We start from the raw sequence: 24191 nt of genomic DNA, 5'->3' as shown, positions 1-24191 counted from the left end.
CTCACTCACCTCAGTTTTTCGAATATAACTAAAGGAGCTCATTTCTGTTGTCTTCACCGTGTTCCGAAAGTGTAAATCTATTCTTGGCTTTAGCCTTGTGAACACTTTTGATAGGTTGGTGGTACTGTCCATCCTTGGCCTTCCCTTCAGAAGTAGTGGGGTCTTAAATTAACCCCATGCTAATGGTCTGAGCGTTTGCAAAATGGGGAAAATATGAAGCCCCAAATACATTTCTTCAGCTGTAAATGTCAGAGAGAGTCCTGTCTGTGGAATGAGATCTGTTAGGAAGCTCGAGAGGAGCAACAGCATTCTGCAGAGATGAGTTAAAACTCAGCCTCCTTTCTGGAAGGTCCAGGGAGGAATAAGAAGCTGGGTGGCTGAGGCCTAGAAACTCTAGTTCTCAAGTCCTGTTGTAGACCCTGCCTACCAATCCCAAAAAGCTGAAGAGAGAAATATATGGACAAGGGATAAGGCAGAAGAACACAGGTTATAAGTAACACATTTGGGCCTTAAATCCCAGCCATTGCTTCATGCACCAGCTGGAACATGTCGAAGTCGTCTTCTGTTTAAGCTAGAATCAGGTCCGGGACTTAGGACAAGAACAGCCTCTTTCCCCCTATTCCTGGTGAGGAGGGAAAGTCACTCCAGAGAAGCAGCAAATGCAAAAATATAACGAGAACCCAGACTAGAAAGCCCGCCAGCTTCCCGGCAGAACCAGCTGAAGTGAGAGGAGCAGGAGCCCGCCCTGAGCTCTCTTACCTGGCAGCCGGCTCCAGAGAGTGGTGAAGGCCGAAGAGTGGGCCGCGGAGAGGTGTGCTTCCTTCTGGGCAGCCCCCACCCCAATCTCAGCCCTCTGTACCTCTGCCGCTTTCTGAGTGAAGTGTGTCGCAGAAAAGAAAATGGAACCGGAGCGAGAGATGCATGGTCTGGCCTTTTCCCAAGAGAAAGCAATCCTGACCTTTTACCCGACAAGGCTTCTGGGAGCAGGGGGCCAGGATGCCAAGAGTAAAGCCCCCGTGTCCCTCGGCTATAGCTCAGTCCCATGCATCATCCCTGAATCTGACCTGCACTTGGTAGAGAAGTGAAGGGATGGCAAGAGATGTTCCTCCCCTGATCAAAGTTGAGAATTATTGTGCAGATATCTAGTCTTGGAGAACAACAATGCATAGCAGTATATTAAAGGCTCCGAAAAGTCCTGCAGCAGAGAAAAGTTTCCCGAACTCTTTTGAGCGTGAATTTTTTTGGTGGTTTCCTATTATCACTCAGAAGAGTGTTCTACTCAGTCACTTTCCACTACCCCTCAGCCAGCTGCCAAAACCCAAATGATGGTTAGGTTCATTGAGTGAGAGATGGGCTCCCCACTTCTTTGTTGTGTAAGGAACTGACATGGGTAACCATCAGCAGGTAGAGCCAGAGCGGCCTTACGGGTAAGGCATCCAGCCTGTAACCTAACCATAGTCCACAAGCAAGCCCCCTTGCCCTGCCAGGTGAAGTCATGTAGCTTATTCTGAACAGGGGCTGTGGCAACGAGGATGTCCTGTTTACACACACAGGATAGGCTGCAAGTCCTTCTCAGTACACTGTATAATCCAGAACAAATTCTTCCTGGATCCTGCTTTGCCCTCGCACAGCAGATGCAGTCCCTACTTTATAGCATCATAAAGAAACAGTGGTGAATCCTTAAGACTCCTGGCGGGCGAATAGAGACAAAGCTCCCTCACGTCCCTCTGAAGAACTCCAGGGATGGAGACCCCTGGGCTTTGGGCAACGTTCAATGTGAAGATCAGGAAATTATTTCCTGTTTCCAACCGTAGAATCTTACTGATTTGATTTAAATAGAATTTCCTCTTTTTTGTTTTATTCTGAGCATGAAAAACGGGTCACCCATCATTGTTTGAATAAAACCATTTCAAATTGTGTGAAGGAGTGTGTGATCCAATCCCTCCTCATTCCTTCCTTCAGGCTGAAATCCCAAATTGCTTTAACCTCCTTCAGAGTGTCTATTTTCCACCTCTTGAATTGTTTTTATTTCTCTTCTCGGGACTCTTCAGTTGCTCCATTGCATTGCCTTTCAGAGGGAAGAGGTTGGAATTGCACACAACTCGAATAAGGGTGTGACTAACGCAGAGCTTCAGTAAGCAGATTGCTTCCTGGGCTCCGCGTGACCTACCTGCCTTGGCCCACAGACAGCAAGCTATTGTAGTCATCAGCTATTAAAAAAGAAAAGATCTATCCTTATCCTACTCCAAAAATGACTACACTAGAGAGAAAAAATGAACGCCTTTGGTGGCCTCACCCAGTCTGGCTACTTGGTGGGGGAGGAGGAGATAAATGTGCTCACTTTGGGGCTTGGGAAGTGTTTTGTACGCATTCGTGCTGGGAGACTGCAGTGCTGTGGAGGAGACGTGTGGGCCTTGCACTCAAAGAGCAGGATATGTGCCCTCTGACGCAAATGGAAAATGAACCTGTGTACGTTCAATGTGTGCACTGAAATCGAAGCATACAGGCAAGACTTTTCCAGCAAAGTGCTTTTAAAACTGGACATAATAAGAAACCACTATGGGATTTTCAGAAATAAATTTAGTTCGAACTCTGTGATCCTTTAAGAGGAAGTTTTAAAGCCCACCAATTGGGAATGTAAAATGGTGCAGCCACTTTGGAAAACCGATCGGTAGGTCCTCAAAATGTTAAACAGTTATAATATGACTCAGCAGGTTCACTCCTAGGTATATATCCAAGAGAACTGAAAACATTTTCATGCAAAAACTGGTACATGAGTGTTCACAGTGACATTGTTCACAGTAGCCAAAGAATAGAAACAACCTAAATGCCCGTTAGCTGATGACTAGATAACCAACGTGTGCTGTAGCCAGACAGTGGAATATTCATTCAGCCATAAAAAGGAACGAAGTGCTGACACATGCTGCAACATGGATGAACCTGGAAAGCATTTTGCTAAGTGAAAGAAACCAGACACAAAAGGCTGTGTATTATATGATCTCATATATGTGATATGTCCAGAATAGGCAAATCCATGGAGACAGAAAGTAGATTAATGGTTCCCAGGGCCTAGAGAGGAGGAGGGAATGGGAGTGACTGCTAATTTTGAGGTGAGGAAAATGTTCTGGAATTAGATAGTGGTGATGCTTGCACAACCTTTTGAATATAGTAGAAACGGCTGAATTGTACATTATAGACCGGTGAATTTTATGAAATGTAGATTATCTTTCAAAAAGAAAAAGAGGAACAATCCTACTGTTAATTTATAGATGGACCCCTTGTCATTTTTTTATAAATAATAAGCACCTTAAAAAGTTTTCTTTAATGCCTGTAAAGCTGTTACCTGGTCTAGAAAATATTGTGCTGGTGCATGGGGTTTCATGAATGTTGATGTAGCAAGATGTTTCTGGAAAGTGGCTGAATTACGACACTGAGGAATTTTTCTGGGTAGTGTGAACACAGACTGGGCTGGTAGTGAGGAAAATAGGAGCCTCTGACTCACATCTTGCTCTATGAGTGGTCATTTATTTTTGCTGCTACTTAAAGATCTGAATTCTTTTTTTCCTGACCACTTTTTGTGACTATTTTTGCTGAGAAATTTAATTGCACATTTGAGGTCCTGTCAAATGAATCATCATATTTGCAAACTTCTTCTTTAGTATCCATTCTGAAAATGGAATGACTAGAAAGGCACCCAAACTAATTCCAGGCCCGTGGGATGATTTTTTTCCCTTCAGCTATTTTTTGACACCTCTAATTAGCATCGACAGCCTGGCTGTCCTCTGACATGGTAACCCCCGGCTTGTCCGTCCGCTGCCCTGCTTTTTCTTTTCCGTCGACACGTTTCTAATACTTTTAAAAGAGACAGATGCTTCTGCTGCATCCACACAGAATTCACCAGGTCTGATGCTTTTTGGAGAAATGGATGCCTCCTCCTTCTACTGTGGAATTGATACACACTGTCAAAAAGTGTTTTCCGAATGGTTTCTCTTTGTCACCTTGTACCAGATTTTCTCCTCCATTCTGGAAATGTGCAGTTTAATGTTGCGTTTCAAATCACTTTCAGCTGAAAAAGTGTGTAATGGAATCAGGGCATCCATGAATACTCTTCACAGTGTCGAAGATTCCCTTTTCTTTGCAGCTCTGCGTTCCAAGGGGACCAGTGACAGCAGTGAGATTACATCGGGGGGCTTGCTCGGTAATGGGCTCCCTGTCCTTTATGATTTAAGAGAAGCACTGAGGGTGACTTCTCCCATCCTGGCATTTCTCTGTTGGTTTATATTTATTAGACTCTGAACTGTGATGATAGCCGCCTCCCGAGAAGAAAAGTAATCGTTAGCTGTCGTCCGCATTTCTCCACCCCACGTCTATCAGGCTTATTTTCAGAATCATTTCAATTTAGACTTGAAAGGTGACTGAGAAATGATCTGGTCCTACCCCTTCTTTTTATAGGTGAGGACACCAAGGCCCCAAGCTAGAGATTAGCCTGAGGTGGGGCTGACACTTACAAATTCTGATGCCCAGGTCAGTGCCATTTCCACTACACCACAGGACCTCACTCCCACCAATCGCGCACACATCATGAATCACTCCAAGGCCACACACTTCCTGAGCTGGACGAGGGCTCGGTAATTAGCCACTGCCCCACAGTCTCCGTCACTTAGTGCATCAGCTCTGCCATTGTAACCTCCCGGGTAATCTGTCGGAATTTACAACCACCCAGAAGGACAGATACGCAGAACTTTCTGCGTGTTTGTGTGTCGCACATTTAACTGCCCGTGTGGGTGGGTCCATGCTGAAGGGCTGGCTGATCTCTTAACAGTTAGAGATGGCAGTGAAGTTCTGTGCTACCAGGACCCTCAAACACAAGGCTCAGAGCCCTTGGCTTTGCTGGCTGGCAGTTTCCGTGCTGCAGAGAGAAGAGCCCGAGGGACAGCAAGGAGAGGCCACTTGGTTTGGATTCTGACCTCAGGAGGGAGCTTGAGGCCTGGCTGTGTCTTGCCCAGAGGACTTGCATATCTTTTACTCCATGAAACTGGACTGCTGGACACTATTACCTGCTGTTCAAGTCCAGCAGCCTGGCGATCTGGGGGTTCTTTTCCATTTCTGCTTGACAGAGAGTCTGCCTGTGTTGTTAAGCTTGGGGATGTGTGTTATATGTATGCACATTATATATGGAGATTGACATATATACACATCTATACAGAGAGTCTACCTGTGTTGCTAAGCTTGGGGATGTGTATATATGTATGCACATTATATATGGAGATTGACGTATATACAAATCTATATATAACCATATCAATAAATATAAATCTCTATATATGTAATGGGTGTATAAATCTATCTCTCTCCATTGTTTTCCCACTGTGCCGCTGGGACAAACCTTCTATTGAGGCTGAGAAGCTGTATCCTTGTTGGTTGTCTTTGTACCATGTTTACATAGCACCTATTTGCAAAATCATTTGACTGGGAATTTTGGTTACTTGGTTTTAAGGACAAAGATTGTGTCTTGAGGGGGCAGAAGGGGTGAAAAGTGATCTGCTCCGGGGTGCACCTGTCAGAGCTCGGCTTTAGGCTTCCTAAGGTTGCAGAAAGGGGTGCAAATTCTCCTGCATTTGCCCTGCGTGATTCTCCAAAATTCATCTTCCTCCTGACACTTCGTGCATTACCCCTTTACTTGGATCTGGAGCTTTCTTTATAGCTGTAGCCAATGATGTAAGAGCTCTGTGGGGTCCTGCGGCAGCAACAGCTCATTTCAGTGCAGGTTAGACAGGAGGCATTGAGCACAAGCCTCTGCTATTCAGACCTCGTAGCATCCTGGGGCGAGGGGGCCTCTTCTGAAACACTCTGGGAGGGGAGCGCCTCGTTCCACAGGGCCAGACCACTCCACAGTGTCACTGAGGACATACCTATAGCCCGTGGCCCACAACACACATGCACACAGCAGCATACGTTGAGTTTTGCTTGCTCTGGAAGGAGGGAGATCCCTTCTCAGCAATAGAAAGTGTGACTGGCTCCCCGCAAGAACCTCTACTCCCCTGACTCCCAGTGTGATCTGTAAGGGAAGTGCCTCTCCCGTCCTGTGGCCACATCCAGGCCTGGAACTCTGAAAGTTGTGTGGTGGCAGGTTGCCCACAGGCCATGGCTGTGGGAATGGAGTTGGAGGCTTTGTCAAAGTGTCACTGATCTAACACGTTGAAAATTTCCCTGTGGCCACTGAATAATCATACACGGATGTGTACTGTCAGTGCATAAGGGGCATCGTTTCAGGTTCGTAGGTCCCCAGAGAACTGTGTGTATCAGACCAGTACAGATGCCCAGGCTGTGGCAGGGAGAGCCGGATGATGCCCCTGTATAGACTCTCCTATACGGCTAAAGATAGTGAGGTCCGACCTGCAAGAGGAGGGGCTGCCGAGTTCTTCAGTTCCTCACTTAATCTCTCGCTCAGAACCTCTGCTGATCCTTTTTATTGGTGAGCGTGACTGGACGTTCTGAACCTACTTCTGTGGGTCTCCTCTCGTAACACAAGTGATGGAGAAAGGTACAGACATTTTTGGCTTAACCAGTTCTTATTTTTTATAACAAAATTCAGCACTGGCTTCTCTGCTGGTGGCTACGGACACAGCTGTGGGACACTTCTGCGGTCGGGCTGGAACTCTGTGAATAATGCCTGAGCTGTGATTGGGCCCCTGGGTAGACGTCTGTGGACAGGTGCCGGGGCACACGGGGTTCTTGGAGATTGGTGGTGTTACAGAAGTGCATCCACGTTGGGTACGACTCCGGGTCTTCTGTGAATACATGGCCAAATCTGGACAAATAAATTCCTCTTCAAAATTTACAGAGGAAACGCAGGTTCCCTGTAACAGTCAAAATACAAGAATGTGTAAAGACAACCTCACTCTCTCTCTGCCTCCATCCCCTTCTCCCTCCTCATTCAGACATAATTCCATATTGTCGAGCAGCCCGGTGTCCAGGTGCTCAGTTAGGACAGTCCCAGCTTTGCTCGCACATCAATCATTCATGCACGGTTAGTGCAGGCAGGAGGCGGAGAGAGGAGAGAGCTGCTCCCCAGGGTGGCATTGTCCCGGCAGAAGGCCCTGGGCCAGGCTCTGGCGGCTGATAAGATGAGGAGCTCTGAACAAAGGCCCTGCCTTTGGACCAGGGGACGGAGGTGCGGTGGGGGAGGGGAAGGAGGGGGAAAGTACTGAGCCAGAGCGGAGAGATGTATCTGGGCCCAGACTCCCTGTGGAGGGGCCCAGGTTAGCAATGCAGGTGTGCAGAGAAACGTGCCCTCAGGAGGGTGGGGGAGAGTCCTTACGGGTGGGGCGCCCTGCAGAGACTGCCCTGCCCTGGCTGTGCTCTGGGTCTGGTGTGAGGAGGGCAGCTTCTCCCGGAGGCCTGCCAGGGAACCCTTTGCAATCGCCTGGGTCAAGCTTGGAGGAGCACACGGAGGATTTGGGCCTGGAATCAGACTCCTCATATACGTGGCGTATCCGTATATGATTTCTGTTTTTACAAAAATGGGTTTATACCGCATAGTCTCTGAACTTGCTTTTCTCACTTAGCCATACATCATGGATGCCTTCAGGTCACAAAAGAGACTGAATTACTTTTTCATGACCGTGTAATCTCACAGATTTCAAACTAATCCATCCCACATTTTCCCTTTTGATAGACAGACTGTTTCTAGTCTTCACCACAACAAATAATATCAAGTATGAATTCTTGTCTGTGTAGCCTCTGAACTGAGTCTGTTATTTCTTTAGGATGGATTCCCCAACATGGGATGGCTGATCCATTGACTGTAACAATTTGCGTTCCCATTAATTATGAGAGTGGCTTTTTCCTCTCACCCACAAGAACTACTACATATTGCTTTTTTTTTTAATAAATGTTTGCCAATCTGATGAACAGAAAATATTTTTACTTTAATTTGCATTTTCTTGGACTACAGAGATTAAGCATCTTTTCATGTATTTGTTGAATATTTGCATTTTCCCTTATGTCAGTTGCCTAAACCTTATCCTTTGTCCATTTTTCCCTTTTGCTCATTTGTCAGATGCCTTCTGGAGAGCTCCAGTCCTGCTCTGAGGTGGGACTTAATGGGAGTTAGTGTGATTTCCTTAAGAGAAATTATAAAATCAAGCGAATATTTGAAGTGAGCATCCCGTTTGGCCCTTTATTTTTCTCTTGACCAGTTGACATTTTGGCTAACTTGGGGCATAAAAAAGTAGGTCTTTTTGACTCCAAATTGTGACATTGGAGGATAGAAGTAGCAGGATTTTCTAGGAACTGTTTTCTGAACTCACAGTTCTCATCAGTTAGGAATAAATTGCCTTTATCCTCTCATGTGGGTAGTATTTGGGGTGGGTGAGAACATTTAAAATCTCTTAATGTCTTTACTTTACCTCCTCTTCGCCCATCCTTGCAGTTGACTCATGAGAACACATTAAACCTTATTATTCAGCGTTTTACAAATAATGCCTCACCTGTTATACTGGATGAGAAATTAAAGCTTGTAAATTTCAGTTGCATTGTCTGCAAATGAAAGGCCAGGCTTCGGTCCAGGGAATGTGCTTGGGAAAACACCCCTCTGTATGGGGAGGAACGCCAGGTGGGAGGCGGTGCCAATTGATTGAATCAGCCCAACCTCTGGTGACTTCCTCCCATAATCTCTGGCCAGATTCTGAGTGGGTCCATGGAAAGTCATTCAGGTTCTGACCATGGTCACGTCCACAGCCCAGACCCGAGGCCCCAGAAGACAGATGGGAGCATATGCCTAATGCTCCACACTCGTTGCTGCCACGGCTTTTTTTCTTTTTAATTTTCCTTAGGAAAACTTCATAAAATAATGAAGTTGAAGATATATGAAGTATACAAGAATCCTATGATCAGCCCACGTAGCTTTAAAGGCATTTCTTTGCTTTCTTGGTGGTTTTAGTGCAAGATTTGGCAGCCCTCACAAGCACTTCCTTTCCTTTGAAACCCTGTGCCTCTCACTGCCCTGCTGCACATTGGAGCCCAGCACTCTGACAAATTGATCCCCAGATCAGAGGGATGAAAGAGAGAAAGATCAAAAGGAAGCCAGGAATCCACATAGGGAGAGTCCTCATGATTTAGGGACTGCAGAGTTTGGCTGCCAAACATGCTGTTGTCTTTAACCCATGGATGCCTCATAAAGGAAGAACTTGGTAGTTCAAATGCAAGTGGAGAGTGTTCTGTACATAGATGGGTTGGGATACAATGACCTATCTGAGAAATTTGTTACTTAGGGTTACCCCAGCAGCAAATACTGGAATTGAATGCTGATACCTCATTGAGTGTGAATTTGAAATTAAAAAACAGAGTCAACACTGGTGGCTGGTGCTTTTGCTGCATTCTCCCTCCCCTGCCCACTAAGGGCAGGAGCCCTGCCTCATTTCCCCTTCACCCTCAAGTCACTTTTCGGTGGTTACTCAACCCGAACAACATCCTCTTAGGCCTGTTGTCTTTTTGTAAAACCAATGAAAAGCCATAGGGATTTTTGAGGGCTCAGACTATATACAACTAGACAGCTACAGATAATATTACTAGGAAAAGTCGTATTTGGGGCCTCCGTTTCTGGATACATCTGTTCATCCACCCAGGTCCAGCTCACTCTTCATCTATTTTTTCACTTATTTATCAGCAAACAGTTATCGTGTGCCTGCCACAGGCCAGGCACTGAGCACTGGAGATTCAAAGGCAACGATTTAGGCTCTGCCCAGAAAACATCCTTGGGTAGTTGGGGACAGCCTCGGAAGCCGGTCATCACAGTGAGGACTGGTAGGAGCCGTGGTACAGCTAGGCATGCGGCACCACAGGGTCGCAGAGAAGGAGCATCGAAGGTAGACCAGGAGGGCATTCTCCTGGCCTGACTCTCAGAGGAATGGGTTGGCCAGAGGAAAGGAGAAGTAGACGCGTAAGGAGTAGCAAGAGTGAGGCTAAAGCCAAAATATAGGCAAAACCCAGAAAGCCATCCAGGAGCTTTCGAGAGGGGGTATGACATGATGTGAGTAGTGCTCTAAAGTCGCCTCGGTGACCCTGTGGAGCATGGGGCAGAGGAGAGCTCCTGAGTCCTACAGACAGGCTCTGGTGGGGACCTGAACCTGACCCTCCTGGGCACTAGGAAGAGGGATCAAGCAAAGGGAGCAATTCACCTGCTATCGAGGAGGTAAAGTCGACAGGACTTCTTGCCTGCTTGGACGTGTAGGGTGAGAAAAGTGAGAAGTCTAAAATGGCCCCCTGGCTTCTGGAAGGAGCAGCAGGATGGAAAGCAGTGCTGTTCTCTGAGATAGGGAATGCTGGAAGGACAGATGTGGGGGTGTGCTGGGGGCAGGATCATTAAGCTTGAGACATGCTAAGAATGAGATGCCGGTGACTATCCAAGTGGAGATATCCGTCGGCGGTTGGCTGTGCCAGGCTGGAGCACAGCAGAGATGTGTGGGCTGGAAAGGATATTTGGAATCATCAGCATGTGTAGTTGTTGAAGCCATTTATTCACTCAGTGAATACTGAGGGTACTCAATCAGGGCCAGCCTCCTGGGCGTGCAACCTATGTAGTCACACAGGCCTCACTCTCAGAAGGGTCCACGTTTGGTTTATTGCTCTGCTGTCACCATCTTAAAATTCTCATTGATTTTTAAACATGAGGCCCTGCATTTTTATTTTGCGTTGGACCCTGGAAACTATGTGGCCGGTCCTGCTCCTGATAGCCTGGCCCTGTACAGTAGTGGGGCTGCAGTGTTGAGCAAGACAGGTGTGTTTTTGCCTTAGGAGCTTGCAGGCTAGTGCGGAAGGCAGGCAGTTAAGCCATCAGTAACAAAATGGGATGTGTTCTCTATCAGAAGTAGGGAGGCTGAGGGAGCATGTAGGAGAAGCCGCTAACCCTAACCTTGGGGGTGAAGGAGTTGAGAAATGAGATTGCCAGGGAGAGGGAGGGGAAGGGGGGGACAGAATGGCAGTCCACATCTCTAACAGAGGCGTCGAGGAGCCTGAGACGGAGCATCCTGGGAGGTCGGAGGAAAACCATGAGAGGGAGTGTCCTGGGAGCCAGGACTGGGAGAGACCGTCAGATGCGGCCAAGGAGACTGGGAATGAGGTCATGGCCAGTGGATATGGCAACAAAGAGGCCATTTGGTGACCCATGAGAGCAACTGGGGAGAGAGGAGCAAGAATGCATTTACCTCTGTTTGAGGGATCGATGGTGGATGAGGAAATAGAGAGCCTGAAGGTAGGTTATTGTTTATAAACCTTGGCTTAGTAGGAAAGGAGAGAACAGGCCCTGAACAGGGTTTGGGGTTAGGAGAATATCGTTTGGTTTTGGTTTCATTTTGTTTGATTTCCAACACAAGGTGTTCTGAGCCTGGTTTTGAACTGTGGCCAGAAAGCCAGTGGAGAGAGAGGTTGGGAATAGCTGACGTAGAGAAGGCTCTGAGGTGGGAGGTGCTGGGTGGCCGCGCCCTGGTCGCGAAGAGAAGCTGAGGGAGCAGGTGAATTTCTGGGTGAGGGCCCCTCGTGGCTCTGTGAAGTCGACCCCGCTTCACTTGTGTAAGAACATCTGCTGCCTCTTAGTTCTACTCTCTTCCTGCCTCATATTCAAGGAAAAGCTTCCCCTAAGTTCTCTCATCTGTTCTTTTATCCCACAACCATTCACTGGACTCCTGCTGTGTGACAGGCCCGATGCTAAGCATTTGGAACATGAGCGAACAAAACAGACAAGGCCCCCGGCCTCCTGACACATCGGTCCTAGAGGAGAAGCTTCCATGGCCTGCTTGGGCATCGTTGGCCCCTCCCTGCAGGCCCACACTGAATGACACCCAGCCCTCCTTCCCCAGTCTCTGACACCCCATCCTCTATTTCCCTTTATCTTTCACTTCCCTCCCAGATATCCAACTTTCCTACCCTGAGCCTGGAATTCAGGGGCCATGTAGAAACAGGGAAGAAAAAGAGTTAAGACTAGCTTTCAGCAAAATTTTGAGACAGAAGGTGGCCTTGGGAAGGGATTACATAATAATTTTTGCTCTCGTCCTCCAGGTTCTCAGGGCCCTTTTTGCTATTTTAGGGTTAGGTCCTAATCTAGACCTTCCTGACCCCTCTTTCAAGTTCTACAGGTTTCTCTGTCCTCTATCAAAACCCCTCCTCTCTTGTTATTCTCAGCTCGAGGTTAGGACAAAGACAATTTGCATTAATTCCCACCGATTTGTGAATGGTGGGTATCACCTTGGGTGACACTCCTTTAGGGAGGTGTAATTGCATTTTACAAGTGGCTCTGGGTTTTTAAGAAGGAATCTTTAATTTGTCCTATTTGTGGTAGCATAATACAGGAAATGCTATGAATATTACAGCAAGAGGCATCGTCTTCCCAGAGTCAGCCCCCCTTAACTTTTTCCATTTTCTCACAGCTTCCGCTGGTTTTCTCCTAGACCCAGAATTCTCTAAAGCCCCCAAGATTTTTGTTGACATCTCCGCCCTGGCCTGCCCTCCTCTGTGGGTTTCTAGGACAGCAGCAACTGGGCGCAGATGGCGAGGGGTCGGGGTGGAGGGGCGAGTTTTGGCAGCTGCAGCCACTTAGAGGGATTGTTTCTAAGTCAGGGACTTGCCTCTATGGTGGGAGGGCCGGGTGCCGGGGGCTTCTTGGCGCGAAGAATGCAGCCTCCCCTAGTCACCGAGGCCTCCGCCCAGAGCTGAGCTCGTGGAAGGCGTTCCCCGTGCTTGTGGGTCTTCACCGAGAAGTGTTTGGTGTCCAGGTCTCGGGCTCCCTGGTGCTGGGCAGCTGTTGGGTTCTCGTAGAATGTAATTCCCCAAGCCACTTGCCTTTGTCGTAGAAATGGCAGCCTTCCATCACAGCCAATCAATATCTGGAGGGTGGCTATCAGGAACACTCTGGAACAGGAAGGTCTGAGAGCATGAGGCTCTGCCAAGAGTAGGCCTAGGAGAATGCTGCTCCATGGTTATCAGTCCTGCAGCCTGTCCTTCAGGCAGACATCTGCTTTGGGGAACTCTGGTCCCTCAAAAGTGCTTGAGTCAGCAGTAGCTCGCGGGCACATTTTTGAGAGTGTGTGAACTTCCTGAGCTTGCAGATAAGACGAGAGTGGCTTCTGCTAGACCCGGGATACTACCCAGAAACTCAAGTCTAGGTCAGGTGTTCTCAGATGTCAGTGTGCCTCCCACTCGTCTGGGGATCTTATCACAGGGCAGATTCTGAAACAGTAGGTCTGGGCTGGAACCTGAGAGTGCGTTTCTGACAAGCTCCCAGGTGAGGCCAGTGCTCCTGGCCCACGGCACTTTGGGTAACAAGAATCTGGAGCTGTACTGTCTACTACGCTAAAACTAGCCACTTGTGACTGCTTAAACTGAAAGCTAAATTAATGAAAATTAAATAAAATGAGAAGTTCACACATGCGTATGGTGATAGATAAAAATTAGACTGTTAGTGCTGAGCATGATGCAGTCTGTACAGAAACTGATAAACAATGTACACCTGAAATTACACAATGTTATAAACCATTATGACCTCAATAAAATAACTGAAAAAAATTAAAAATTCAATTTCTAAGCTGCACTAACTGTAATTGAAATGCTCAGTACCCATGTGTGGCTAGTGGCTGCCATGCTGGACTGCACGGATTAAAACATTTCCATTATCACAGAGTTCTCTGGGAGATTGCTGGTCTAGAGTGAGCCTCTGTTGCATCATTCATTCATGTGTCCATTTATTCACTGAGCATCTGTTACGTACCAAGTGGTATGCTTGCTGCTGAGTGTTAAGGCTCAGTTCCAGCTAGCAGAAAAAGTAAACAGAAGCTGTGGCCGGCCCTGCAGCATAGTGCTTAAGTTTGGTGAGCTTCGATTTGGCGGCCCAGGTTCAAGGGTTTGGATCCCCAACACTGATCTACACCACTCATCAGCCATGCTGTGGCAGCAGCCCACATATAAAGTGGAGGAAGATGGGCACAGGTGTTAACTCAGGGCAAATCTTCCTCAAGCAAAAGAAAAAAACCAAACAGTAAACATAAGCTAGAATGTGATGCTTTTAAGATACACCTACCATATGGTGAGGGCTCCAGAGTGGGTAACAGTGCAGTTTGCCATGCAGGCTGGAGGAGGAAGTGTCCCCTGGACATTTCCCGTGTGTTCCAAACCAAGCTACGGGATTATCGCAGAGTCGGGGTACCTCTGAGATTGGCTGCTGATGATGCATTTTCACCATTTCAGGGCCATAATCATCAGAAATGGAGAAATCATCCCCATGTCTTCGGAATTCACCCCCGAGACTGAGCGCCAGCGACTTCAGTACCTGGTAAGAGTCACGAAGGTTTGGCAGAGCGCCGCGGCGTCAGGCACGGCGTCGGAGCTGTTTTGGAGGAACGTGTTGCTGTTGACACAGGAGCAGGCCCACAGCAGTCAAACGACATATGGTATCAGCCCCCCCACACACCTTCTGGATCACACATCCTGGCTCCATGTGTGACGACACACCCCACCTCCGTGAATTTGTTATTGTGGCTGATTTTCTCCCATCTGTGACTGATCGAAGACACCGCGTGCTCTGTTTCTTTTAACGGTTCGCTCGGTACATTATGAGATGCCGTGTGGAAGAATGCGGCCACCGTCTTCCCTGGCCTGCCACTCCCTTTAACAGAGGGGCTTGGTCTGAATCACGCTGTGAGGAAGAGGCAGCCCCAGCCCCTTGGTCCTGCTGACATTCCGCTAGTTCGTGCTCAGCTATGAAGTCCCAAGGGCCCTCTGGGAGAGATGCAGGTGTCAGAAAATCTGCTTCTACCCTGAAAAGAAATTTCTCTATGCAGATCACCCTCTTTGTTTTTGTTTTTGTTTTTTTTTTTCCCGAGGAAGATTAGCCCTGAGCTAATGTCCATCACCAATCCTCCTTTTTTTTTTTGCTGAGGAAGACTGGCCCTGAGCTAACGTCCATGCCCAGTCTGCACCCGGGATCCAGCAAACTCTGGGCTGCTGAAGCAGAGTGTGCAAACTTAACCGCTGCACTACTGGGCTGGCCCAGATCACCCTCTTTGAAGTGACGTCATGAGAGGCTAAAGGAGGGCTGTTTGATCTTTCACATTTTTTTTGCTTCACTCAAAGAACAGAATAGACTTACTTTCCTCAAATTCCAGGGGTACAGCGTCAGGCTTAAAATCTCAGTTCAGGACTCCAGTAAGCATCCCGCATTACTTTGGGGTGGGCAGCTTTGGGGACTAACCATGTGAGTAGTCATTCTGTGGATGAAACATTTTCTTGCTAACCGGCTTTTTTAGACAACATTGCTAAAGGAATGACTCTCGCTCTTAGGAAAGAATTGATCCAGGCTCCTCACAAAGAACTCTGTTCTTGTCTGAATTGCGGCGTGTGTGACAGTCCGGATTTGGTGGCTTTGGTCTGTTGAGAAAGTGGCTGTGCACGTTCTGTCAATTTCCTAGTCTGTATCCGGTTTGTTTTACTCAGGAACGAGGCTGTGCTGCCTTTGGTAGTTGTCTGGTACCTAGGACAGCAGGAATCCCAAACCCGTGTGAAGACATCTCTCCACTCTTCTCTAACTGTGGTTTTCTAACCTTTCTGTTGTCGTTTTCAAGCGAATACACTTGAAGCCACTCCCAGGGAGGGAGCCCAGACTGCCGAGCTCCTCCTTTCCTTTGGCAGTCTCGGCAGGAGGAAGGGCTCCTGCAGGAGCCAACGAGCATCTTTGTTCCGGTCGCAGCTCTGGTACTTGCCGGCTGAGTAGCTTCATGCAAGTCTCTTAAACTTTCCAGACCTCGGCTTGTCACTTATAAAATGGAGAGCTAGACTAGAGGGTCACCGGAGACCTTTGAGCCGCAAGGGTCTTCCGCAGAGAGATTTCATAACAGCTGGCCTCTCTGCCACCTGTCCAGCTTTCTCCAGTCCATCTTCCACAAAGCCACCAAGTGAGCTTATCACGGACCTTGTCACTCCCCTGACTAAAAACCCTTGGCTCCCCACAAGGCACAGAAGCAGGCCACACCTGGCAGACGCAGAATCATGGTCCCCGCCCACCTCTCCAGCATCTTCTCACTGTGGCCCCCTTAGCGCCCCTGCGCGTCCCCCGCTGCAGGCGCAGAGCAGTCTTCCATTTCCGGGACACACCGCGACCTCGCCCACCCCCAGGCCTCGGGAAATACGCTCTACCTGGATGAACCTTCCCCTTTTCCCTGCCAGGAAAATTCCTCCTCCTCCTTTAAGACCCCAACGCAAAAGTCACTTCCTGCAGGAAGTGTCCCCAAAGCCTCCCAGGGGGTCAGTCCCCAGTGCTGACACAGCGCCAAGTAGAAGCCTGAGCGTGGCTCTCGGGGTCTGGTGTTGTGCTGCCTGTTCTGATCTCTGTCTCCCCTTCCAGCCCGGGCAGGCCCCTAACCTTAGTCACCTCATATTGCTGGTGCCCAGCCCAGGGGAGACGCTGAACTGGGATTTGTCAGCTGAACGAGAGAATGAACCAGTATTCGTATTGACGTTTGGATCGTTAGCGCACAGTACTTTCCCCACATACCTGCCACAGTGGATACCGGGCCTTTGCCTCGACGGTGCTTAGGGAAAACCATTTCCTGTTTTCCTGCTAGAGGCAATGGGTTAACTTTTTGAAATAATTTCACATTTTTATGTTATAAAAATGGTGAACGATTTTTCTGCGGATGGGGGAGGGCTCAGAGCCCTTTGTACGTGAACCGTTGTGATCTACGTTGAAGAGGAATGTCCTTGGTATGCACAGTCTGGCCCTCCGGGGATTATGGGACTGGAAGCAGATTACAAGATGGGGGACGTGGCAGGCACGGTAATTTTGTTTGGTCTTGCGTCCTGACCTCGGAGGGCCCTTCGTGCAGCTCCCCGGGAGCTGGGCACTTTGTTTCACAGATTCTTGGGCAGGGTGATTAAGCAAGCAGGCCTGATGCTTTGCTGTGTTCGCACGGCATGTGGCAGGTGTGTGATGAAGGAGGGGTCCCCGGCAGCCAGGGAGAGCTGATGACCCTACAGCCTTGCTCTTCCACTGCTGGGCTTTTTTTTTTTTTTTTCTTTAAATGTTTCCAGGGTGATTGAAATAAAATATTTAAGGGGGTCCACCAAGCTTGACAGAATGTTTTGATGGAGTCAAGGTTCAGATAGGAGGCAAGGAGGTCTGGTTTGTGGGCATTTCTTGGCGGTGTTTACTCCTCTGATGCTGTGGCCTCCAACTTCGCTTCAGGTGACAGCCAGAAGTGGCTCTCCCTCAGAGGAGCCTCCACAGCTCTGAGGTGTGAGGCTGGTGGCTTTCCCTCCGTTCTGCCCAGACATATATATAAACTCTGGCTTGATTATGTTAAGACATCAAACCTTCAGATGGTGTACTTCTGTCCTTGCAGATAACCCAGGTCTGCAGCTGTTTTTCATCAAGGGCAGTGTATAGAGGAGATGAAAGTAGGTTTCAAATACACATTTGACATACACAAGTGCAGCATTATCTGAGGTGATTTCTCATGGTGTCTGTGGAACTGCCCCCAGCCTTCCACACCAAGTCTGCTTCCGTTCGCCTGCCGTTTCCCTGGTCCTGGGCTATAGGAAAGGTGCCAAGTGGACAGTGCTGTGCTCCCTGGCTCTCTGGGGTTTTGCATGCTCTAGAGTTATCTCCTGAAAAGTATTCCTTCAGCCAGAATCTGCTTTTAAGACAGACTATAATCGAGAGGGTCGAGTATGCTAGTGAGTGAAAGTGGCTGACCTGGCACCTGGACGTTGCACTTAACCTTGAGAGCAGGTGGTTAAGCCAGGGAGCCTGGCTTTAGTCACAGGGAGGCAAGTTTACCACTCTGCATGATGGCTGAGTCGTGGAAAAATCTACTCCAGTTTCACCTCCTTCCCCATTGTAACCCCCCTTTGTAAAACTGCGTATGAGTTTCAAACTTTCTAATAAAAAAAATGACAGGCTAAAGTGGTTGACATTTGTCATGTTTACTGTAGGTTCCATTGATCGCACAGGTGTCACAAAGAAGCCAGGAGGTTTTTAGAGCATGTGACTGGCACTGCCCAAGGTGTCAGAGGCAGAGTTTATATTTGGCTCCTTAAGAGCACTGTCTGGCTTCAGGGAAGCCTCTTAAAGACATTAGCCCTTATAGTTGAACCTCACCACTTCCAGAACCTTGATTTTGAAAATGACTCTAAATGGAGGTTTTGTTTATTTCAGGTTGGGAGGACTCAGACACTTGACGTTGAGGCATTCTAAACCTACTATGCAGAGCTAAGAAAATGCATTTCACAAAGCTGGAGAAAACAATCCTAAGAATGTATCCCTAAATTTTCTTTCTTTTAAATCAGTCTTTCTGCACAGTTGCTGCGCCCTTTATAATCTTTAGGTTCTCTAAAGCCCATGTACCCCCCAACATACTTAACAGAAATTTGGGCACATAAAATCGGAGCCATCTGTCCACAGGGTCCCTTAAGAATTAATCTTAATGTAAAGAAGGGGGATAATGTCATACATCCTTTAAATATATTAAAGCTAAATATACTCTGAGAGAGGTGGATAGGATCCACTGAGGTTTATTAGGCCAAAAACTTGGCTGGCTGTCAAATGTCTTCTGCGCTTCAATTGCTTCATCTGTGAAATATGGTCATTATAAGACCCTCGCAGGATTAGTATGAGGATTAATAAGTGAATATTTGTAATGAATGTGCTTACAACAGCGCCTAGATCAGAGACAAAATAAAATCTCTTAGGGCCGGTCCTGTGGCCGAGGGGTTAAGTTCACGTGCTCACCTTCGGCGGCTCAGGGTTTCACTGGTTCGGTTGCTGGGTGCGGACATGGCACCACTCATCAGGCCACGCTGAGGCGGCGTCCCACATGTCACAACTAGAAGGACCTACAACTAGAATATACAACTCTATCCTGGGGGGCTTTGGGGAGAAGATGAAGAAGAAGAAGAAGGAAAAAGAAGACTGGCAACAGATGTTAGCTTAGGTGCCAATTGAACAAAAATAAAATTAAAAAAAACTCTTAGTTTTCTATCCTAACTGTATGTGAAGAACTTTTTTGTGGCCATCCTGCCATTGGGACTACTTCTGTGGCCTTTTATAAAACTCCTAAATTCCATTTGCATATGCAAAGAGATTGAAGATACATACGGAGGCACGTCCTTTTTGCTGACGTGAGTTCTCTCTTCAAATGAAAGCCTTTCCCCCAACTATTTACTTGGGAAGAAAAAGCATTAGGCATATGAATATGGAAATGTTATGTGTTTTATGTAAATGAATACTTTTTACCCCTTATTCTATACATTACACTGTTGTAGAGTTGACAAATCTAGGCAATTTTGTTTAATATATCCATTTGCATGCCAGTTTCCCTGTGGCTCCCTTATCCTAAGATATAAATTTTACAATTTTAAAGTTACTTTAGGGACATGGTACTCCTCTCTAATTCATCAGGACAGTGCCACATAGAAACTTAAACATGAACCTTTCTTGACATCCATGTAAACCAGACAGAATTCAATCAACATTCAACTCTATAATAGCTTATAGGTACAAGCTTGCTTCTTATGACTTTGCAATTTTTAAGGACAAATGAAGACTGAGAGAATTCTTTATGAAGGACTCCAACCCAAACATATTTAGGTCTCAGCCATTTCACATTTTTCCTTCTTTTCTTTTTTTTTTTTTAACCCAAACCAAAATCTTGTATTCCTGCGCTGTGCATCAGGCAGCCAGCCTCGGCTCTGGAAGAGCATCTCATCTGACCGTCAGTGTGACCATTAGCCATCACCAGTGGCTTGGCTGACGTTATTAATTTCATTTCTTTCGTGACCTTAGACTTTCTATCATGATAAATCATCTTGAAATGTAAGGCTTCTACTCCTCATCTCATATAATCTGATGAGTTGTTTTTTCCCCCAAAGGGCAAGAAAGAGATTACTCTTTTTTTTTTTTTTTTTAAGATTTGTGTTAAACACTGAAAATCCTCATTTTGATAACTTCCTTTGAAGTACTGAGAAGTCTGAACATTTTCAAAATTATTCATATAAAAGCTTTCTAGTTAGAGGACTTTACAAAATACTTCTTGTTAAGGAATCTGCCCTCTCATTGAACACGCAAGTATTTTTACTTTCCGTATTCTGCTAATTGGAGTGGAAACTGAAACAACTACTTTGAAAAAGGCTTTGGCCCAGCAATTCCATGCCTAGGTACACACCTAACCGAAGTGTGTGCAGCTGTTCACGAAGAGGCTAGGAGTGCACAGCAGCACTGTTTGTAACAGTCCGACTAGAAGCTATCCAGATGTCCTTGGCGAGTAGAATGGATGAATAAGTCATGTGTGGTCACAGGATGGAATGTGTGCATCACTGGGAATGGACAGGTTGTAACTACACACAGCACCGTGGGTGAGTCTCAGACTTCACGTCCAGCACAGGGGGCAGCCTGTAGGATCCCATGGGAAGTGTAGGAAGAGGTGAAACCAGTCTGGAAGTCGGGAGAGTGCTTCCCTTGGGGAGAGGAGGGGTGATTGGATGGGGTCCTGACCCCAGGGTGCCGGTCATGTTCTGTTTCTTGATCTGGATGCTAGCTACCTGTGTTCAATTTTTGAAAATTCATCCACCTGTATGCATATGGTACAGACACTTTACCTTATGTATAGTATACTTGGTTGAAATGATTTAAAAAAAAAAAAAAACTTTCAGGGCCAGCCTGGTGGCATAGTAGTTAAGTTCGCATGCTCTGCTTCAGTGGCCCTGGGCTCACAGGTTCAGATCCTGGGTGTGGACCTAGTACTGCTCATCAGGCCATGCTGTGACAACATCCCACATAAAATAGAGGAAGATTGGCACAGATGTTAGCTCAGGGCCAATCTTCCTCACCAAGAAAAAAAAAACAAAGCTTTCACTTTAGCTGTACGTCACCCTTTGCAGGAGGGGCCCTCCTTGGTGCCACACAGGGGCTCAAGGTGAAGCTTTAGGACAGGTTCCCCAGGAAGCCACACTCCTGCCCCCTCTGCCCCACACTCCTCTCTCCTGAGAGCAGCTCCACAGCCGCCCCCTCTCCCCCCTCAGCTGCTCCCCACATCCTTGCCTCCTCTCTGGCTGCCCCGGAGCCCTTCCTGACCAGTTCTAAGACCCTTTTCTGATTCTCTCTGATCCCACCCAGTGCACAACCCCCTCTTTGTCCCTTAGCCCCTGAGGATGTCTCCGTTTCCACCCAGAAGCCTTCCTCAGTCTCCCCTACCCGTGTGTGGGCTCTGAGCAGAGGGGCCTTTTTTCCTATTCTTCGCATCCCTAGCCCCTGGTATGTGGCACATGTAAGAGCTTATGTGTTAGTTGCACGAATTCCTTTGGCTGGATACCCCGAAACTTGGGACAGAGCCTCACTGGCTGGCACCAATCACTCACTCACAAGCTGACCACAAGGCAGTAGAAGGGGATTTTATTGAAAGGAGGAAGCATTTTATGTCCTCCAGCAGACAACTTTGAGTACCCTCGGGACCCAGGGTCTCAGCGTCCGCAGGAAGCCTGGTGCTCAGTGTCCTCCATACCATGCTACACCTGTCTCGCCCTGGGATCTGGGTTCCTGCCTCCACTCCTGTTCTCCCTGCCTTGCTGAGGCGCTGAGAGCTCTCCCCAGGTCCAGGAGGGTGGAGCTCAGATCCCTGTGCTCCGGAGGGAGACAGACCTGGGCTCAGGTTACTCACCCACTCTGCTCTAGTGAGAGGCTTCCTGGAAGGTTCTAAAAGGTCTCTCTTCTTCAGGCTGGTCCCTCCTGTTAGGGCTCAACCCCACTGCAACTCAGAGACTCCCACAGGGATGGGAGGGTTGTGTTTCTTCACAGCGCAGTGCTCACCTCCCTCCCCTTCCCTTGAAGCTGGTTTCTGCCCGGGACTGGGGAGAGAGCGGCCTGGACGAAGTCTGATCTTCCTACCCCGTCTCTGGTGTCCCGCCACTTCTTGGCACAGCAGGGTGCTCCAGCCTCCTTTCCCTAGAGAAGATGTCTCTTCTTCTTGTCCCTGGTCAGACATAACCATGTCTAGAAGTTTGCTCTCCTTAGCTGCCCAGACACTAAGTGGCAAGGATACATCCTACCCTCTTTAGCAAACCTGCACCCTCCAGTGTCCTTAAAAGACTCTTGGCGACCTGTCTTTGGTTGCCAGGGTTAGCGGTTACCAAACTTTTTCCCCCAGGGGCCGCTTGTGCTCACATGTGAACTCCAGGTGTACCTCCAGCCTCTGCCGCAATCAGGAGCATTCTGCTAGGCTTCCTTGAGGGAAAGCCTCACAATTCAGGGTAAAAATGGAGGTAAAAAGGTGTTTTTTTGTTTATTTGTTTTATGAGGGGCAGGCCAGCACACTTTAAATTGGATGCTAGGATAAAATATGTTTCCAGGTTTCTAGTCAGCATGCTTACTAAGTAGAGAAGGGACATAACATTATTTACATATCCTCAGGATGGTGAAATATCACGGGGTTTTCAGTGGTGTAACAGCAGCCACACACCTGTGCTTTCACAGGAAGCTATCTATCGAATTATAAAAAGTCAGCTAAATCTAGAATATGATAACGTGTGTCCAGGATCGTTTTTATGTGCCGTGGACCTTAGTTGTAACTTTTTCAGAAGATTGAAAGCTGTGTTGTATTATTTGGTAAAGTTTAAATAATCACTAAAATGTAATTGTGTGAAGCAGGTCGGAATGTTCTGTATTTATGCTTCCAGCAAATACTGACTTAGAGCCTTCTCTGTGTTCTGGGCTATGCTGGGCCCTAGAGTGTAGCTAAGGTTTTAAAAATCGTGACCGTGTTGAAGTATAGCTGGTATTACCTGCAGCACCATGCAGAGGTTCCTCACACACGTATATCCAAATAGCATCATTAGAGAGAAAAATGTAAAATATATCCAACATGTCAGATAAATAGGAATGTTTAGGAGAGTGTCTAGAGTTTTTATTTTGCAGGTGGCCATGGAATCTTAACACGTCTTGCTCCCATCTTGGATTTTGATGCCGTCAAGGTCCATGTGTTTCATGGGCCAGCATCGCTGTGAAATGCACTTTCATGGGCCCTAGTCATGCGTACACAGTCATGAGCTGCCCAGGTGTGAGCAGTGGAGTAAACCGCACCCCAATTGCCCATGAATCTTACATGCTTCCAGAGGGGCAGGCCAGCACTGATGAAGTGACGTTAACCAGTCACGTGAACGCTGGCAGGCCCTGAGAAGAAGCTGCAGAGCTCCCAGGTTGTTGGGCCACTCGGCTTCTGAGAACAAAGTGTCTCTGTGCTGGCCGGTGGGAAGCAGTGGGCTTCAGCATCCCCTGCATTGGCGCCAGGCCCGTCCTGGTTGGCCCTTCCCAGTGACCTTAGCGACCTTAGGTCCTTAGTGACCTCCGAAATTATTGGAGTCAGAAGGGGCAGCGAAGCTCCTCTCAACAATTTTCTAAAACCTGCTGTACAAACTGGGTTCTCCAAACAAATGATAATTTTTAGAATTTCTTTTAAACAAAAGCAATTCATGTTCAGTGGTAGAAATATTAATGAATATGCATAAGTTTAAAAGAAAACCATGAGATAACATTTTATAATATTTTGATGGATTTGAGTGTATGCACATATATAAACATGTGTACATATAAAACCAGGTTATGGACTGAATGTTTGCCCCCCCACCCAAAATTCATACGTTGAAGCCGTCACCCCCAGTGTGCTGAGTTTGGAGACAGGGCCTTAACAGAAGTGAGTAGGGTTAAATGAGGTTGTAAGAGTGGGGCCCTGATCCGATAGCATTAGTGTCCGAATAAGAAGAGACACAGAGGGCTTGATTTCTCTGTCCACAAGAGCACAGGGGAAAGGCCGTGTGAGATGGAGGAGGCGAGAAGGCAGCGGTCTGCAAGCCAGGTAGAGAGCCCTCGCCAGGAGAGAGTCTGCTGGCGCCTTCATCTTGGAATTTCCAGCCTCCAGCACTGGAAACATAAATTTTTGTGGTTTAAACCCCCAGGCTGTGGTATTTTGATGTAACAGCCTGAGCTGACTATGACAGACCGTGTATGCAAACTTTCCACGAGTATTGCACAAAAAGATACATTAATGAGCAGAAGTGTGTTTTTCTCTGAAAACTAACAAGTGTGTGTCCCATTAGATTTTAGCATCTCATTTTTCATCAATCAACCACCTATTTGCTTGGCTTGTACTCAGTTCTTG

The 24191-nt window shown here is 47.5% G+C and overlaps 1 protein-coding gene across 2 annotated transcripts in view; it reads left to right on the top strand.

Annotated features, from left to right (window-relative positions):
• The window catches only part of PPM1H (protein phosphatase, Mg2+/Mn2+ dependent 1H), a 231100-nt gene that overhangs the window by 138584 nt on the left and 68325 nt on the right, over positions 1-24191 (top strand). For both annotated transcript variants that reach the window (XM_023643925.2, XM_023643926.2), the window contains exon 5: positions 14239-14323. In XM_023643925.2, the coding sequence (XP_023499693.2) occupies positions 14239-14323 (85 nt within the window). The remainder of the gene's footprint in view (positions 1-14238; positions 14324-24191) is intronic.

The sequence above is a fragment of the Equus caballus genome, chromosome 6, assembly GCF_041296265.1.
Source record: "Equus caballus isolate H_3958 breed thoroughbred chromosome 6, TB-T2T, whole genome shotgun sequence".
NCBI classification, from domain to species: domain Eukaryota; kingdom Metazoa; phylum Chordata; class Mammalia; order Perissodactyla; family Equidae; genus Equus; species Equus caballus.
The sequence above is the reverse complement of the archived record's forward strand: the minus strand, read 5'-3'. Positions and strand labels throughout refer to the sequence as shown.